Source organism: Ictalurus punctatus, chromosome 24 (genome assembly GCF_001660625.3).
Source record: "Ictalurus punctatus breed USDA103 chromosome 24, Coco_2.0, whole genome shotgun sequence".
Lineage (NCBI taxonomy): Eukaryota > Metazoa > Chordata > Actinopteri > Siluriformes > Ictaluridae > Ictalurus > Ictalurus punctatus.
The window spans coordinates 2410801-2431361 of record NC_030439.2 but is presented as its reverse complement, the minus strand read 5'-3'; the positions used below and the strand labels follow the sequence as shown (position 1 = coordinate 2431361).

General features: G+C 41.2%; 1 protein-coding gene across 5 annotated transcripts; it reads left to right on the top strand.

Moving 5' to 3' along the window:
• The first annotated feature begins 1958 nt into the window (after positions 1-1958).
• zgc:86598 (STKc_CK2_alpha domain-containing protein) lies at positions 1959-20423 on the top strand. 5 transcript variants are annotated; one of them, XM_017455245.3, is made up of 13 exons: positions 1960-2076; positions 8359-8489; positions 10785-10896; positions 11637-11738; positions 11995-12045; positions 12138-12197; positions 12808-12891; positions 13133-13243; positions 15969-16070; positions 16721-16821; positions 16976-17124; positions 18651-18740; positions 20032-20423. In XM_017455245.3, the coding sequence occupies exons 2-13, from the start codon at positions 8389-8391 to the stop codon at positions 20148-20150; spliced, it is 1182 nt and encodes a 393-aa protein (XP_017310734.1). In that variant the 5' UTR covers positions 1960-2076; positions 8359-8388; the 3' UTR covers positions 20151-20423. The 5 variants fall into 5 exon arrangements, with proteins under 5 accessions (XP_053531084.1, XP_017310734.1, XP_017310737.1 ...); XM_017455248.3 differs by having other exon boundaries at positions 18651-18808; XM_017455246.3 differs by lacking the exon at positions 1960-2076 and adding an exon at positions 2887-2905.
• Positions 20424-20561: the final 138 nt, after the last annotated feature.

Genomic DNA, 20561 nt, shown 5'->3' with positions numbered 1-20561 from the left:
TGGTGACTCATAAAAGACCAAAAGTTCCCCTAGGTACGCGAGACCATTCAGTGCTTTAAATGTCAATAATGGTGTTTTATAATCGATGTAAAATTTTACTGCGAGCCAATGCAGTGTGTATAAGATCACGGTGATGTGGTCGTATCTTCTGGTTCTAGTTAAGACTCTAGCAGCTGCATTCTGAACTAACTGGAGCTTGTTTATGTTCCTACTGGAACATCCAGACAGTAAGGCATTACAGTAATCCAGCCTAGAGATGACGAAAGCATGAACTAGTTTCTCTGCATCATGTAGTGACATTATATTTCTTATCTGAGCAATATTTCTGAGATGAGAGAAGGCTATCCTAGTAATATTATCTACATGAGCGACAAATTATAGACTGGAGTCAATAATTACTCCAAGGTCTTTAACTGCTGTACATGACGAAACGGAAAGGACATCCAGAGTTACTGTGTAATCAGAACGCTTACTTCTAGTTGCACGTGGTCCTAGTACAAGTACTTCTGTCTTGTCAGAATTAAGTAAAAGGAAATTAATAAGCACCCAACGTCTAATGTCCTTTACACATTCCTCAACTTTACTAAGCTGCTGTCTGTCATCTGGCTTTGCTGAAACATACAGCTGTGTATCATCAGCATAACAGTGGAAGCTAATTCCATGTTTACGAATAATTTGACCCAGAAGCAGCGTATACACAGAAAAAAGGAGTGGGCCTGAAACAGACCCTTGCGGAACACCAAAATTTACCTCAGTATGTGTGGAGAAGTTGCCATTTACATCTATGAACTGATAACGATTGGTCAGATAAGACCTGAGCCAGGAGAGGACTGTTCCCTTAATGCCAACAACATTTTCTAATCTATCAAGGAGAACAGTATGATCTATAGTACCAAAAGCTGCACTAAGGTCAAGCAACACAAGCATTTTCCTTTCAGCAGCAGCCCATCTTTTACAGTGAGAAATTCATGCTCTTCCCAGTACTGTCTCAGAGCAATTCACCACTGTTATGCACTACCCATCTCTCCACTCTCCTTTTATGTAATCCTTGTGAGAAAAACTGTTCATTACACGGTTTCAGCCACAGTTAGACAAAGAGAAACCATTACCATTCATAATATCACAAACTTTGTCCTGTTTAGAAAAATGGCACTGAATCATGTTGGAGTTGAAAGAGTCGTTCTTATTGGTGAGCTGAACCAAATAATCTGAATTGCTTAAACAAACTGGAATTCCTACCAGTACCTGTGAGACTACGTGCACAAAACCATTAAAAAACAGGGTGCAGCGATCACACAAATGCATTCTTTCATGGAGAGCCTGTAACCATTACCAAAACAAAGCCCAGTAGACCCGGATCACAACAGCTGACACACACCATCTTCAGAAGCTTTCAAATGACACCAGGCCTGTGCCTGTGCGATCTTCAGTTCCCACGGAAGAAGGCCATGGCATTCGGGCATTTATCCAACTTTAGAGCTCTATATCCAGCTAAAATGACACATTAGGTACTGTCACACAGCTCTTTATGTTTCAGTAAATCATCAAAGCCACCGGTTCATAGACTCTTGTTTATTCAGTCAATCAGATTTTTGGAGAACTGTACTGCAGGGAGCTCTGCCACTGTGGCTTCCTCTATGTACTCTCCTTGACTTGCTCGCTCACCTCACCCTCCTTGTAAACAAATGCTCACTGACCAGTACTCAGCAGTACCTACCATTAATAACGCTAGCTTGAAGCTGTTATAATATAAAGTCACATAGAGCAAAAAAATAAATAAATACGTGTACTGCCACAGGATATTGTTCTGAACTTGTTTTGTACACCATAACGGAACGCACCATGTAATAGACAACTGTGCTCTCTCTCTTTCTTTCTTTCTTTTTGTACTTTATGATTTGCACAAAGTTATTTGATTTGCCAAAAACTGATTGAAGCCCCACTCATTTTTAAAAAGGCGGAATCTGTGATGGCGCCCCCTACAGGCGCGGATCAATTTCTCCCCTCTACTCTCCAGCTAAACCTGTTTGCCTGTCTGTAAGACACGCCATATTGTCAGCCTCAAGGAGCAAAGAGGTACTGTATGCTTGAAATATCTATTTTGCGTTTTAACCTGAAATTGTATCTGATAAAAGGCAGCTTGTGAAACGGCTTTTCACATTACCCCCGCTCGTGCTTCTTTCCCATCAAAACAAAGCACTGTGGTGGAAGCTAACTAGGCTAGGCTAGGCTAGGCTAACAAGCACCAAAGCTGTGCACGGAATCTCCTAAACCCGGAGACTAACTGAGGACTCAGCGGTAGCATCCAGGCTACAAGCCCGGGTTAGCGAACGCACTTTCCTGCCTGTTTAACCGAGCAGTGCAGCTCAGGCGCTTCAGTTCAGTTATCTGTGCGGTTAAGAAAGATGGGCGAGCTTCACTTTACTTTACTTTACTTTACTGGGTTAGCAGAGTTAGTTTGCGGCTCTCATCACTTGTTGGGAGTGTTAACGAGTTACCACCACGCTAACTAGCCTAGGCTAACCAAAAGCCTGGGGGGGGGAGTAACTCGTGTCCTCATTTAATCCGTTAACTCAAGCAGCAGGAGTGCAGCTAAGCTCATTCAGCACGACTAGTTAACTATCACACCAGCCTAAACCTGCTGTCAGATCCCCTAGTGCTGATCCTGAGCTGAGCTTTCTGCTTCACAGCCCGCCACTTTATTAGAAACACTTTATTAAAACACTGTCGACTTTATTACAGTTTAATGTCAACCTACAGGTGTTTTCTGCTCATTTCAGCTCTCTTTAGCTTTCCTGTAAGGCATTTCGTGCAATTCTATACACACACAGATAAAAAAAATTTAAAAATCACACAGCAGATGAGCAGCAAATGGCAAGTTCACAGAGATGAGTTATTAGTTCAGGTGAGTTGCTTATAAATCTTTAACAGTTATAGAGGTGCTATATGTCTCCTTAAGTCATTCTCATAAAAATAGCAGTGTTTTATTGTTAAGCGTGTAATCATCTGCATCACTATATAAAAATATATATAAATATATAAACTAAAAAATCCAAATGATTAAGGAGAGCACTGTTTACAGGTAATATTAATGGGGGGGGGGATTTCCTGTTTACCAGTTTATTCATGTTACATTAATTAGCCATCAGAATTTTAAAACTGCCTCTTGGCAGTCATATTCTTATAATGCATTTATCTGTTATTTGATTGTTTTGTTCATAGTTAGGACAGCAGTCTGATTTTTCCATCTGATGTTTAAGCAGTTATTACTTATAAGTAGTAATCTAAACTTTATAGTAGATCACCATTTTCCAGTAATCAGGGGAGCTACCGATGAGGCGTAGATGAGTCTGAGTCTGAGTCGTTGACCCATCTTAACTAATTCTCAATGTTTCAAGCTTCACAACTGAACAACCTCTAATCCTAGATTTTTATTTAAATGAGTTTACATTTGATTATTGTGTAGATTTCCATATAAATGTGTAGATGCAGCACTGTTTTTTATCAGTTTGTAAAAAAAACCAACAAAAAAAAACCATGCATGTTAAGCAGCAGATGTTTTACTAGTAGGCAGTGGAAATCTCAGTTCAGTTTTAAAGCGTGCTTTACTGCAAAACGGTAAAAGGCGCACTTATATAGCGCTTTACACTGTGTCTCATTCACACACACTCACTCACCAGTGGTAGCAGAGCTGCCGTGCAAGGCACTAACTTGCCATCGGGAGTAACTTGGGGTTCAGTGTCTTGCCCAAGGACACTTCGGTACGTGGAGTCACGTGGGCCGGGAATCGAACCGCCAACCCTACGATTAGTGGACAACCCGCTCTATCACCTGATCCACAGCCGCCCCAAGCTACTCCAAGCTTCTTAGGTTTAAATGTTTGTAGAAGAAGAATTCCCATGAATTGATTAAGTGACATGTACACTCACAGATCACTTTATTAGGAACACCTGTACACCTACACATTCATGCAATTATCTATTGTTGCAGCAATGAAATGCATAAAATCATGTGGATTCAGGCCAGCAGCTTTGGGTCATGTTCACATCGACCGTCAGAATGGGGAAAACTGTGATTTCAGTGATTTTGACCATGACATGATCGGTGGGTCCAGACGGGCTGGTTCGAGTATTCCTATAACTGCTGGTCTCCTGGGATTTCACACATGACAGTCTCTAGAGTTTACTCTGAATAAAGAAAAAATATCCAGTGAGCAGCAGTTCTGTGGACTGAAACGCCTCGTTGATGAGAGATGTCAACGGAGAACTCGGATAACACTCTGTACAGTTGTGGTGAGCAGAACGGCATCTCAGAATACACATCAAACCACGAGGTGGATGAGCTCCAACAGCAGAAGACCACATCAGGTTCCACTTCTGTCAGCCAAGAACAGAAAGCTGAGTCTGCACTGGGCACAGGCTCACCAAACTGCACAGTTGAAGACTGGAAAAACGTAGCCTGGTCTGATAAATCTTGATTTCTGTTGAGGCATGTGGATGGTCAGAAGGAATCCCTGGACCCAACCTACCTTGTGTCAAACAGTCCAGGCTGGTGGAAGTGGTGTAATGGTGTGAGGAAGGTTTTCTTGACACACTTTGGGCCCGTTAAAACCACTTGAACGCCACGGCCTATTTGAGTATTGTTGATGACCATGTGCATCCCTTCATGGCTACTTCCAGCATGATAAGATTCATGAACATGCCGATGAGTTCAGTGTTCTTCAGTGGCCTTCCCAGTCACCGGATCCGAATCCAGTAGATGACCTTCAGGATGTGGTAGAACGGGAGATTCACGGCATGAAAGTGCTCCTGAGAAATCTGCAGGAACTGCGTGATGCAATCACGTCAACATGGAGCAGGATCTCAAAGGAACGTTTCTGACATCTTGTAGAATCCGTAACACGAAGAATTGAAGCTGTTTTAACAGCAGAGGAAGGCGCTACCTGGTATTAATATACCGTTCCTAATAAAGTGCTCAGTGAGTGTGTGCTGCATCAAATTATTGAATTAAGATCAAGGCAAATTTGCTGGCTTTTTCCATTTGAGTAATGGCACAGCAAGAAAAGTTTTGCTATTATTATTTCTGTCCTTAAAAATTCCATGGCGCATCATTGTGCATTTTAATCCATTTGCGCTTTCTATAATTTGGGTGATGATCTTTTTATCGTTGCAGGGGACAGTTATTTGGTGAACTGTGCAGAAAGGGCTTGAGAAGGACTGTGCGCTCTACGGCAGATTTGACTTGTTTGTTTGAGACGAATGGTATTTTGCTCTGTCAATCTCTGATGTGAAATCAACTCAACTCTATGACTATAGTCTGTAATCGTTTCACATGTGGCTGTTCAGGACTCAGTTTTTCTTCAGTTGGCAGAGGATTTGTGGCTTGCACTTTTTTGGCCACAGCATGTGATATCAAGTTCAGCTATAATACTGAATGAGACTGTTCAGCCTCCAAGGTAGTTGGAAGTCAAGACCCAGGAATTTCTGGAATGATACTTTTGACAATAGACCATCTGTTCATTATATCTTATGCTTTTCTCCTGTTCTGAAGATGCTGCATTTATGATGAATTCTTCATTACATATCTATGATAATAATCTAAATCTATTGGTTTGAGTCAGTATTCATTATATGTTGATTTTGGTTATTGGGGCAATGAAAATATGGTTAATTTGACTATAAAATGTATAAATGGAATGTGTGTGTGTACGCGGTTTTGATAACGGGCATGGTGGCTTAGTGGTTAGCGCTGTTGCCTCACACCTCCAGGTTGTGGTATGGTGCGCGTCAAACGGCGTCCGGTGCACGTCAGGCGGCGGTATGGCGCGCGTCAGGCGGCAGTATGGTGTGTATCCGATGGCGTCTGGTGCACATTACATGTTATGTTGTGTATCCGGTAGGGATGTCACGATACCAGAAATCTAGTAGTCGGTACACGATACTCAATACCAAAGTCGATACCACATTGTGGTATAAAAATAAAATAAAAAAAATTAAATGAAAAACTCTCCTGGTGGACATCCTCCTCTGGCTGATACTGCCAGAGAGAGAGAGAGAGAGAGAGAGAGAGGGGGATATTTTAGTTATTAAACACTGTCTGACAATGAGTGGAGGCTACAGGGGAGACGCACGGGCGCACACACAGACGCACACAACGCACACACACACACACCCCTTATACTGTGAATGCAAGCATTAGTTTAAATTCACTGATATGGTGGCAGGCCAGAAAGATTTATTAAAAGCATGAACGTGTGAATATTATTATTAATATATTATTAGTGACATGAGGCTGCGTGTATCCGACAGGACCCGGGCTGGATGGCGATGCATGGTGTCCATTAGGAGGTAGTTTATAACACTGCAATGTGTTAGCGTCGTTAACAAATAACTGTCTATCGCTAACATTACATGGAGCGTAACGTTAGCTGGTTTCACGCCCACAATGCAGCTGCCTCAAACACACATAATATAGGATCGTCTTTCAGGAGCGTCGCCGAATTCCAGGTGTTTCCTCGCTTTGTTCGAAATGAACGATAGCAGTGGCTGCACACCGGAAACCGATACCAGCTTTCCTCTCAACGAGTGGGGGCGGAGCTAAACTTGTAGCCGTTTCTGTAGTTTTTCCCGTGTGCTTGTAGGCGTTCCTCTTCTTCTACACTTGTGGACCGACTAAAACACTTGCGTGTATCTGCTGCCCCCATCAGGTCCGGAAGAATTGCAACCTTGGTACCTTAATTACAATCGGTACCCACACTACTGCAGAAAAACAAGTACCGTCACGTCACTTGGTACCGAAGTATCAGTGCACATTACGTGTTATGCTATGTATCAGGTGGCATCTTGTGAGCATTACGTGGTATGGTGCACATCAGGCGGTGTCTGGTGAGCATTACGTGGTATGTGGTGTATCATGCAGCGTCTGGTGCACATTACGTGTTATGGTGTGTATCAGGTGGCAACTGGTGCGCATTATGCGGTATGGTGCCCATCAGACGGCGTTTGGTGCACAATACGTGTTATGGTGTGTATCAGGTGGCATCTGGTGCGCATCAGGCGGTGTCTGGTGCACATTACGCGGTATGGTGCGCATCAGGCGGTGTCTGGTGCATATTATGTGTTATGGTCTGCATCAGGTGGTATCTTGTGCACATTACGCGTCTGGTGCGCATTACGCGGTATGGTGTGTGTCAGGCGGCGTCTGGTGCGCATTACGTGGTATGGTGTGTGTCAGGCGGCGTTTGGTGTGCATCAGGCGGGGTGTGGTGCACATCAGGCGGGGTGTGGTGCACATCAGGCGGTGTCTGGTGCTCATCAGGCGGCGTCTGGTGCTCATCAGGCGGCGTCTGGTGCTCATCAGGCGGCGTCTGGTGCTCATCAGGCGGTGTCTGGTGCTCATCAGGCGGTGTCTGGTGCTCATCAGGTGGCGTCTGGTGGGCATGAGGCAGTGTCTGGTGCACAGTAGTGGCGTGTCTACTGTCCACAAGGCTGATATTTTCACTGTTGATGCTGCTCGAAGTGTAATGACTGACACCAGCGTATTTAACAGCATATTTAATCACTCTAATTATCACCACCATTAATTAATTGTAAAGAATTAGACATTGTTTGTTTTGCCCTTTGTTTTATGACACTGTGCAGGCCGGATTAATCTTTTTTTAATCCAAATTTTCATCCTTTTTCCTCTTTTGTATGATTATTGATCAATAGATCCATTTTGACCAAAATAGGCAAAATATTTCAGTGGCTCCTTTTGCCTCGTCAGACAGTGAGGGTGATGTGATCCAGCCGAGAGCATGTGAGATGCTTGTTGTAGGGACTTCCAGGAGGTGTCTGTTAATATCAAAACAAAATATCATGTAGGGACAGTAAAATGTTATATGGTTGTACAGCCTTTTGTACACTGTAGTACATTGGGAACACCTCGGTCAAGAATTTCACTCAGGATTAAGGAAATAGTTCTGAGAGTTGTGTATGTTTAAAGAACTAGGTATGCGCATATTAAAAAGCTGAACATTTGAACAGGTCCGGGTGTTCATGTAGTCAACTATTTACTGCAGTGTTGGGATAGCGTGATAATCCGGAACTGTAAGAACGAAGTCTTCCTCGCTCCGATGGCACTGAGATTAAAACTTTCCCCCCACCTTCGGCTGGGTTTCGTTGCCTTAATCCAATTTAACAGGCCATGGTGTGATGATGGATTTTTAAAGACAGTCCTTTCAGTTCTACTGACTTTCTGTCTTTGTTCATACGGACTAGGTCATAATGTTTATGTCCACACGTGTGCTTGATCTGATTTACTGTGATGTGGTGTTAATTGCTGAATATTAACTTGGTGGACATCTTCTCTTTCTCATAGGCCTGACAGAAGCAGCAACACATTCTGATAATGTCTGGACCAGTGACCAGCCGATCCCGGGTTTACCCAGACGTGAACACACAGAGACCTCGCGAGTACTGGGACTACGAGTCGCATGTTGTGGAGTGGGGGTGAGCCTGCTGGTGCTATGTTTGTGCTGATAAAGATATAGTAAAGCAGGCTGAAACAGCTGCTTTGGCGTTCAGTCCGTCAGGTTATCGATCTTGTTTTGAGCCCATTTAAGAAAGCTAAGAAAATATGATCTATGCAGGACGTGGTCAAATTATTACAAAGACGTCACCAAATATTATGACTCCTGAATGCAAACACATCTGTAAATCCTTCATGTGTCTTTTTGAACAAAATTGTTTGCTTTTGTTAGATCACACAAAACTGGAACGAACATCTGAGCTCAGTTTACATGTTCAGCCTGCCTGCATTTTATGCATTTTGTGTAGGAACACTTTTTCATCTTTTTCTGCCCAATAAAAATGTCAGATAAGCCAATGTGATCTACAGTTGTGTTGATACAGTGGGGCAAATAAGTATTGGACGCGTCAACATTTGATTCAGTAAATATAATTCCAATGAGGTTGTTCACATGAGATTTTCACCAGACGTCAGTATTAACTCAAGAAATCCAGAACTATAAAGAATTCACAACATTAAAGTCCATAAATAAAGTTATGTGTAATAAAGTGGAATGACACGGGGAAAAAAGTATTGAACACGCTAAGAAAAAGCAGTTCTCCAAGGCAAAGAAGGAAAGGAGCCAGCTGAGATCTGTAAGTAATTATACCTCCTATCTGTGCAGATTAATATCAGCTGGGTTAGTAAATTGATGGTCTATAAAAAGGCTTTTCATTACCAAGGTGTCACAAAAAACATCTCATGATCGGTAAAAGCAAAGAGCTCTCCCAAGACCTTCACAACCTTAATGTTGCAAAACATATTGATGGAATCGGATTCAGACGTATTTCAAAACTTCTGAATCCTCCAGTAAGCACCATCAGGGTCATTATCCACGAGTGGAAGCAACATCACTCCGTCATCAACCGGCCACGCACAGGAGCTCCTCGCAAGATATCTGACCAGGGAGTCAGAAGAATAGTCAGAAGAGTAGCCCAAGAGCCAGGGACCACTCGGAAAGAGCTCCAGAAACACTTGGAGGCAGCAGGTAACATCGTCACAGAGAAAACAATGCGCAATGCACTCCACTGCTCACGCTCACCCGCAAGACTCCATTACTAAAGAAAAGGCATGGCGAAGCTGTTTAAAGTTTGCTACAACTCATTTGGACAAGCCTATGAAATACGGGGAGAGTGTAGTCTGGTCAGATGAGAGCAAAATTAAACTTTTTGGCTGTCATACTGCACACCATGTTTGGGGAAGAAATGGCACTGCACATCACCCTAAAAACACTACACCAACAGTGAAGTTTGGAGGTGAAGCATCATGGTGTGGGGCTGTTTTTCATCACATGGTACTGGCAGACTTCATATAATTGAAGGAACGATGAATGGAGCCCTTTACCGGGAGATTCTAGAGAAGAATCTGCTGCCATCCACCAGGATGATGTAGATGAGACGTGGGTGGAGCTTCCAGCAGAACAACGATCTAAAGCATACAGCAAAGGAAACAATCAATTGGTTTCAGAGAAAAAAAATCAAGGTGTTAGAATGGCCCAGCCAATCACCTGACTCGAATCCAACTGAACAAGATTTAAAGACAATATGTTTAGAAGAACGGACCGAAATCACACCTGAATACTGCGACCCATTAATCTCTTCATACAGGAAGTGTCTTGAAGCGTCATTACAAACAAAGTCTCCTCTACTAAGTATTAAATACATTTCAGTTAGTGTGTTCAATACTTTTTCCCCCCGTGTCATTCCTCTTTATTACACATAACTTCATTCATAGACTTTAATGTTGTGAAGTTAAAATTTCATGTGAACAACCTCATTGGAAATATATTTACTGAAAAAAATGTTTAAGCGTTCAATACTTATTTCCCCCACTGTATGTTTAATGCTCCGATAGTAACTGACACCCTGGTTAGTATATATTATGTATCTATTATTATAAAATCAGATAACTATATTCATAGTCAAAAACAATACTTTTTGGGCTGTAACATGCACATTTTAGGATGAAAGAGATTGGGGGGGGACAAAAAAGGCCAATAGGCCTAAAATGAAGTGTAACAATGATCACTGTACAAATCATTTTAATGCCAATTCTAATTTGAACGTGATTAAAAATGCTGCTTGTTTTCTTGCGTGTTCAAATGTATACCAGGTTTTACAGTAGCCACACCCCCAGACCCCCCGTGGTTACCTTGTGTATTATTATTATCATCATTATATTTTAATTTTACGTTATGTATTTAGTTGCAATAAAACAACTTGTATTTGTTTTTAAAGGAACCAAGATGACTACCAGCTTGTCCGTAAATTGGGGCGTGGCAAATACAGTGAAGTTTTCGAAGCTATCAATATCACAAACAATGAGAAAGTAGTTGTTAAAATCCTCAAAGTAAGTACATTAAAGTGCCTGTTTATTTATCTGGACACCTGTGTAATTATGTGTGGTGTGTTTATCATTGATTAATGAATAGAGTTGTCAATAGATTTAACTGTATAGAATATTATTGATGGGTGGATGGGAATTGACAGAATGAATGGATTTGTGGGATGGATGGATGGATGATCGATCCATGAGCATCACATAGACATAATGGTGTACTGCTACGCCATAGGAAACCTTTGAGAACAAATGGAGTTCATTTCAGTTTATTGGAGCACAATATATCTGAATAGACCAGACCTCTTACATTACATGCCATCCCACCTCTCATTTTCCAGATCACTGACGAGCATCTTTGCCAAATAAGCTTGTTTGTGTTGTGGGCTGTTTTTTAAAAAAAAAAAAAAAAAAAAAAAAGATTTGTAACTCAATCCTGTCGGCAAAAACCCAACTTAAGAGAGGGAGACTTTCTTTAAGAGAGAATTCCTCTTTCTTCTTGCAACTGAACATGGCTCCAGATTCATGCGATAACATTTTGTGAGATGAGAGGTTTCTTTCATGCTATGTGATAAATGCTTGTGGAGATTAGTCACATCTCTGTTAATGTAGCCAGGATTTTATTTTGAGCTTGACTTTACTGGAGACAGGATGGGACGAGTGCAACACAATCAGTGCCTGGAACTGAAAATGTTTTTGGACTCAGTTTTTGTCTCCTTCTTTTTTTCTTTTTTTTTCCTTTCTGTCTACAGCCAGTAAAGAAGAAGAAAATAAAACGAGAAATAAAGATCTTAGAGAATCTGCGCGGTGGCCCAAACATCATCTCACTTTTAGACATTGTCAAGGATCCAGTGGTTAGTATCAGAGTACATCAAAAATCAGATCCCAGCGAAGGGTTTTATTTTGTACTAATGAATCTTTGTAAGACAGTTGTTATTGTTGTGTGTCATGGGTTATTGAATAAAAATAAAGTAGCAGATAACACTAACTTATTTTTGATTTGAGTAATTATTAAGAAGTCCTCTCTGCTTATTTGGAAAAGATAGGTGTTGGGATTTCAGTGTTTTCTGAATATATTTTGCTAATTTCTTTCTGTTTTTTCTTTCTAAGTCTCGAACGCCTGCTCTGGTTTTTGAACATGTTAACAACACAGACTTTAAGGTGAAACTCTTGCTCGCTCGTATAAATCCTAGTCATTAATGGCATGTTTTGAAAGTGAGGAGAACCCAGCTCTTTCCCCTTATTTTTCACAGCAATTGTATCAAACACTATCAGACTATGACATCCGATTCTACATGTACGAGATCTTAAAGGTAAGTTGTAGCTCCTTAGCACACATTAAAACGCCGGTTACCTGGTAATTAGCGAAATCATTGCGAATATAAACAAGCAGTCTGTGCTTGTTGATGTCCCATGGCACAGAAAGAACCGATAATGCTCAGATGTTTTCAAATCATGTGGCCAGCATTTCTGCTTCTCTCATCCACCTGTAGAGGGGTCTGTAGGATTTCATTTCCATTATTCCCTATTTCTTGTTCACTCAATTATCGAACTAGCTTGTCAGACATTATTACATTATGTTGCTGTGGTTTGAGTGCAAGACTCCATAGAATGGTTTTGAATTCGGAAATCACTCTTGTGATGCGAGTACTTTGCCTCAGTGGTTGGAGGGGTGCAGAGCTGGAGTTTGACTCCTGTCAGGTTAAGACGTTTGAAACTGCATCTCACTCGCCCAGTGAGGCTCATTTTGTTCTTGAACCTGGAAGGTCGGTGAAAATGAGGGGCGTTTTGGTCAAGTTAAGGATATTTCCTGTATTACTATGGGTACCTCCTCTGTAAAATATTTTGGTCTCTTATTCCATTTGTTCATTCAATAGTATCTTATCCTTTGAGTACCTGAAAAAAAAAATCCTGTCTTCTCAGGCCTTGGACTACTGCCACAGTATGGGAATCATGCACAGAGACGTCAAGCCCCATAACGTCATGATTGATCACGAGCACAGAAAGGTATTGACCTTCTCATTTCTGATCGTCATTTGTTACATCAGTGCGGTTCTTGTAACACTCTAGACTCCTGTTTCAGAGAATGAGGAGTGCATCAAATAACCTTCGCAGCCACATCAGTGATGAAAACTGCAGGCTATGCAAGGGGACCAATAAAGTCTCTGAGGAGACACGATATGATGATGATTATCAAGTGCAGTGTTTCTGTAAGACCCAGACCATAATGTGTTGTTTGGTTTCTCAGCTTCGTCTGATAGACTGGGGCCTGGCTGAGTTTTACCACCCAAGTCAGGAGTACAATGTCAGAGTGGCCTCCCGATACTTTAAAGGACCTGAACTACTCGTTGACTACCAGGTTGGTGTGTGTGTTAGGGCTGTCAGATTCCTTTCTCTATTGTGCATTTTACAATAGGTGAATTTTACGTGCTTACCCACGGTTGTGTGTGCTTTGCTGGCCTACAGTTAGATTGTATGATGCGTAAAGTCTTCTATTTTGTACTCATCTTCATGCAGGAAAATAAAGTCGGTGCAGAAAGTGTTCAGACAACTTCACAAGGGTTATTTTGTGGGTTAACATTGGTCTGAGGTGGTACCTACCTAAACTATACACTTGTTGTATTGGCATGAAGACCTTTAAAGAGCACTCCCAAACTAACTTACAGGGATCTAGTAGAGATTTGTAGCATTAATGTTCTGCTAAAAGCCAGGGATACATTTTCACCCACACTGGAACAAAACTATTGCAGTAAAGCCAAAAAGGTAGAATGTTAATTCAAAGATAAGTGATAACACACAAAAAAAACGTCAAATCTATATTATTCTTTCTTTAACCTCCCCATGCTCTCATCTTTCACCTAGATATTGGTTCTCGCTGTTCCTCCTCTGGCATCACTTCATTTTCCACACCTTGATCGCACTGTGATTGATAATTAAATGATTACCTATATTAAATTAAACTCAGCTTGCTGCGATAGACGGTGATACCGGTGTTCAGCTGCACACCGTTTACATCAATTGCCTACTACGGCACCGCCCCCACCTTTGTTTTGTCGTTTTTTATAGTAATAAAAATCATTTAGTTCAGTTAGAGAACGGACGCTACAATTAAAAACTGAACGTGTGTTTAAATTAGCATGAGCCGAATGAGTCAGAGTCACAGTACAGATCAGCCGGAGTCAAATTTCATTTATCATGTGATGAGTGAGGCGAGCCGACTGACGGGAGAAGTGAGGCGAGCCGAGCCGACTGACAGGAGGAGTGAGGCGAGCCGACTGACAGGAGGAGTGAGGCGAGCCGAGCTGACTGACAGGAGGAGTGAGGCGAGCCAACTGACAAGAGGAGTGAGGCGAGCCGACTGACGGGAGGAGTGAGGCGAGCCGACTGACGGGAGGAGTGAGGCGAGCCGACTGACGGGAGGAGTGAGGCGAGCCGACTGACGGGAGGAGTGAGGCGAGCCGACTGACGGGAGGAGTGAGGCGAGCCGACTGACGGGAGAAGTGAGGCGAGCCGAGCTGACTGACAGGAGGAGTGAGGCGAGCCGACTGACAGGAGGAGTGAGGCGAGCCGACTGACAGGAGGAGTGAGGCGAGCCGAGCCGACTGACAGGAGGAGTGAGGCGAGCCGAGCCGACTGACAGGAGGAGTGAGGCGAGCCGACTGACAGGAGGAGTGAGCCACGCCGACTGACAGGAGGAGTGAGGCGAGCCGACTGACAGGAGGAGTGAGGCGAGCTGAGCCGACTGACAGGAGGAGCTTTTTAGTCTCAAAGTTTTAAGATGTCCCTTTCGCCGCCTCCTTCTTCAGTTTTTATTTCATTTTCTGCCGTCTTTGTCTGTTTGGCATCGTGCCTTTACTGACTATATAACATACATATAATAAGAGTTACTTTCATGTCTGATAATGTAATGAACTTGAGTAGCTAGTATTTACAAACACATTCCCTCTCAATCAGTTTGTAAACTACAACGGTCATAAGCATATAAAACGCTGCTAACACAAAAAGGTTAGCAGAAGAGCTAGTGGTCTCAGCATACCGGTCTGCCTGTTGAAGCGAGATTCGAGAATCCCGATCGCATCGTGATAACGAGACTATCTGACGGCAGACTCAGGTCGGACAAATAAATAGGAACATTCTCCGGCTTACTTACTACCCTTTTGTGCACACTCTCATGTTAATTTGAATTCAAATGCTTTTTACATAATATAATTGTTTATTAATTAAAGTTGAGAGGGGCACTTTTAAATAATGTAGAAAAAGGGCAGGGGCTCAAGTCCCCAGAAGGCCCCCCCTTCTGCACGTCCCTTTAATGATCCCACCATTCAAGCAATTGTCGCCTCCGAATTGCCGCAAATGTAGAAGTGGAAGTGAAATGTGCACGGCATTAGCAACAACCTCTGCAGACAGGGTTACCATCTTCTGTTAGGTTTCCCTCAGCATTTTTATAAAATCCAACATATGACCAGACTTCGGATTTGCGTCAGACTCATGCTGGGTGTGTGGACAGCATTTACCGTGAGTTTTATAAATCGCACACGGTTTTAATGATAATTAAATGTGACGTGATAATCCTGACCGTCGGGGAATTTTATCATGAAACCGTAACTGTTTCATCCCTTTTATATACATATATATGTATTTTTTTATATATTTATTCAGTACTATGTAGAAGCATCTTTGACAGCAGTTACATCTTTGAGTCTTTACACACCGAATGTAAATAGTTACACCAGCTGTTATCTCTTCAGCTAAAATAACTTCACAACTGGGTAATGATACCAATTCCACAACTTGGATAAACCAGATGACTGTTAAAATAAATAATAATGAATATTCACCAGCTTCCCACCAAAGTAGAGAACAAATAAATACCTTATCCTTTCAGCAGTAACACAAATCTAAAAATCATCACAAATCAGCTCAGCAACATCATATTAAAGAGTATTTTATTTTCATAAAATCTTTTTATGAAGTTTTTTTTTTTTTTTTACAAAAATATTTGTAGCTTTAATGTTGGATGCCAAAATATATATATATTTTTTGCAGATCAAAATGAATTTTTGCTCTGTTCTTGTGATTGTCAGATGTATGACTACAGTTTAGACATGTGGAGTTTAGGCTGCATGTTGGCCAGTATGATTTTCAGGAAAGAACCATTCTTCCATGGACATGACAACTATGATCAGGTGAGTGGCATACACGTAGATTAAATGTACACACTGACCGACACTTGTTTTCAATTGAGTTTATTTACGTTACACCTTTAAGCATCATTATCATGTCTTGTGCTTCTGCCACGTGATTGGCTGATTAGCTGTATAAATGAGCATGCGTGAGTAAGATTACCAGCGTTATTAGTGGTTCAGAAATTTATATATACTGTAGACAGAGTTTATATAGAATAGATAATCATTATACCTGGTCTCCTCCAATATTGGGGGGGGGGGGGGGCCACACATGGTAGGGGAGTTACAAAAGGTTGAGAAGCTCTGTTCTAGACCATACTTCTTGATCTCTAACAGTCCAGATGCGTTGTTTTTTGCACTTGCTATAATTGTTCAATAGTTATTAAGTTTACTGAGCTTATTTTAACGTCCTAAAAACACAGCCAGTCAACAAGTGGATTTTTCCGGATTTTTCCCATTCTAAACTCACCTTATTGGCATCTTGCAACACACCGAGAAAGGGCAGATGAGTGCAGAAACACATAATTTCCCGATGTTTGTAAAGCAGTTGCATTGATATTGTTCAATAACACAGAATAAGGGTCTTACTGTTGACTGGTGGTGCATGTGCTACTTTCACTCTAGTGCTTAAATGAGTACTGTCTTTACAGCTTGTACGAATTGCCAAAGTTCTGGGCACAGAAGACCTATATGACTATATTGACAAATACAACATCGAACTTGATCCACGGTTCAATGATATCTTGGGCAGGTAAGACTTCAGTGTCTGGTTTATCTTAATATTTGATTTTTTTTTTTCTTTCCTGTTTTCGCTCCATCATGTATTGTCCTATGTACAAGGCATTAAGATCCCTTTTTACATTTTTTAAAACTTCTTTACCTACTGCACACACCTTTTCCTCCAGACATTCCAGGAAGAGGTGGGAGAGGTTTGTGCATAGTGAGAACCAGCACCTGGTCAGTACTGAAGCTCTGGACTTTCTAGACAAGCTTCTGCGCTATGACCATCAAGCTCGCCTCACAGCCCGGGAGGCCATGGAGCACCCATACTTCTGTGAGTCCCACATATACTTGTAATAGTACATATACAGTCATGTGAAAAAATAAGTATACCCTGTGGAAATTGTTTTTGTTTTGGCTTTTTTGACATATTTGGACAAGCAAACATTTGATCCACTTTGAAACGGTGCCTATTAATAAATGACACTCTATCAAATGACACGTACTATTGACATTTTGTAGTAATTTCCACAATTTTGATTAACAAAAAAGAGATCAGTCACATGGAAAAAGTAAGTACACCCCTACATTTATCACAGCTTCAAATCCGTAAAATTAGAATCAGGCGTTGAAGATCGGGTGCCAGTGACCAGAACTTGCTTAGGGAGTGCAGGTGGAACCTGTGTTATGGACAGGTCTTACTGGACAGCTTGCATTCATTGATTCAACTATGAATCTTGCATTATATCAGAGAGTGCTTGAAGATGTGAGGCCATCTGTCTGAAAGTTGAACCGAAAGAGGACATTTCAACAGGATAATGATCCTAAGCACACGAGGAAATCCACCAAGGAACGGCTCAAAAAGAAGAAATGCAGGGATATGGAATGGCCTCGTCAAAGCCCGGATTTGAATCCCATTGAAATGTTGTGAAGGGATTTGAAACGGGCAGAACATGCAAGAAAACCCTCACACATCCTGTAACTGAAAGAATATTCCATGGAAGAGTGGTCAGAAATTCCAGCAGACCTGGTGGACGATTATCCAAAACGCCTACGAGAAGTTATTTCTGCTAAAGGGGGCGATACAAGCTTCTGAGGCCGAGGGTGTACTTACTTTTTTCCACAGAAGGATATCACATCTGTTGACATTTCTGTTGAATAAATGATTGAAAAAGCTCATTTTCCTGCTGCTTTTGTTCAAGTGTATGAATGTATTTATTAATAGACACTGTTTCTAAGAGAATCAAACGTTTACTCGTCCAAATATGTCAAATAAATAAAAAGCCAGAGATTTCCATGGGGTGTACTGATTTTTTCTCACTATACTTTTCATAGGCATGCAACAACATACAACAAAGAACAGCAACCTAGGCATTCATTTGGATCAAACACATCTGAAGTTGCAAGAAATAGTTTGTGTACTCTTCATTTTTGCATTTCAGTTGCATGTTAACTGACTTGCAGCTCGATTCAACTGAGAAAATAAAATACTAAACTCGGAACATCAACTCTAATCATTGAATTAACTAATTGTGTGGTAATTTTCAGTAGTGGCGTGGCATTTAGTATTGGTGTTCACATGACTATTAATTGCAGACTGCATTAATGCAAGTTTGAGAGGATTCATGTAGATCTCGCACATAATCCTGTGAACTCCTCTTACACCTGAATATGCAAGGGATTTTATTTATTTATTTATTTTTACATGCAAGAGCTTATGTTCATGAAGGATTAAACATTATTGTACCTTTTGTACAATATGTTAATTTAGTGGTGGACTAAATTAAACAAGTTCTTATCTTCCATTTGTTTCAGAGTCAGTGTGTCTGCTGTTAAACTGTATTGTTTGTCCCTTCACAGATCCCATAGTAAAAGATCAGGCAAGGATGGGCTCTACATCGGGGCTTTCCACTGGCTCCACTCCCGTCAGCACCTCCAGCATGATGACTGGTAAAATTTTCCCCGAGCCATTTTAACCCATGTTCAGATTACCCCAACTAGGTAATCATCTCTGCAAGGTTGGTTGAACTGATCTTGCGCTAGTGTTAATTTCGTTCACGAAAACTCTGACCGAAAATGCTCGACAACGACCTTTTTTCCATGACCAAGACGAGACAATGCCTGTTAAACACTAACTGTGACTGTATCACCATGCAATATTGTTGATGGAAAAATACAAGACCAAAATGACTTATTTTTGTCTACAAAAAAAGAGTGTATATATATATATATATATATATAAGTCCTCATGTGAACGTGAGTTCTGCATATAAAGATAGCGGGATATTCTGCGTGTGGTTGCGCAATGTTGACTTTCACGATTGGCCATAATACCTGCAGGCTGCAGCCAATCAGCGCGCGTCCTCACAGGACCGATAAGACCACCTCGGGGAAGTTAATGGAGTCTTAACTAAGCCAAAAATCTTAACAGAAGGATATGTTATGAATTACAGAAGGAAAAGTTATAAATTACTTTGGACCACCTGGAAAAAAGCTCGGCGTGAGAGGGAAGAGGGCCGTGATATGGAAGATAAGGATACACAATTCATAAATTCAGTTCAGTTTCATTTGCATAGCGCTTTTAACAGTGGGCATTGTCCCAAAGCAGCTTTACAGAAATAAATACATTCAGGATATAGATTTTACATGTGTGTGTGTTTATTCCTAAACGTTCCTCTCTTGATACTCAAGAAAACATATTGTTTGGAGGAGACATGAAATAAGTCTTAGTTATTGTATATTTTTGAGGTGTTTATGTTCAGGGTGTGGTTTGCCGGGGGAGGGGGGTGGTGGATTTCTCCCCCTGTGGTCTGTAGAGCACTCGCCGGTAAAACTTTTTAATTTTTGCTCAGATCCCGCTCTGACATGAAATTTCTCTGTAGTATACTTGTTTCTGTTTGTAATACATTGCTTGAATAAACGCCTCAATTACAGTATTAGACATAATTGTTTTTGTTTTTTTAAAATTAATTTTATTAATTGATTTTAATTTATTAAATGAAATCGATTAATTTAACCAGGGGCTGCTAATCATCCGTGGCTGAGCTCAGATTCTTTAACAGCCGCAAGGAATAGCCTACTGGGCTTCATAGTCTGTATAGGCTCACTGTGGTTTGGCCCCAATTTTGTTGGCCAAATGTGTTAATAATTATTCAGGGACATTTGACACAGGACTAAGACTAAATAAAAATAAAAAAATGACAAAATGAACACTATGTTGTGCTGATGTGTTCTGATTTAGGAGGCATCACATCCATGTCGTCGTCACAGCCCATGGCCAACATGACTGCTTCTCCTGTCATCCCCTCACCCAGCACCCTAGCCACACAAGTCCCCACTGCTGCTGGTGCGCAACCCTGATGAGGATTAGCTCTCTCAACGCTGTTTCCAGCCCTCGTTTTTACTTTTATTACAACACGCTGAGCAGAGACAGAATTGTATTTGTTTTCTTTTTTCCTTTTGTTTGTTTCCATTCAGTAATTCTATATTGAGATTCAGGCACATACCAGATATTGTCCGGCTGAAAATGTAGCTGCTGTATTTTATGATGGTGTCTAGAGAAGCAACTACACTGTAGAAATTTAAAAAAAAAAAAAAAAAAAAAAAAGGATAATAAAATTAATTTTATATGTCCCTAATTTTTTGGTGCTTTTATTTTGAAAAGATTAATGTGGTATCCCAATTTACAACATGCCACACACATTTTGAAAAAATAATATTTTAGTGCTTTAACATAATCTGCATTTGTTTTTGTTTTTTATACCTGAACAC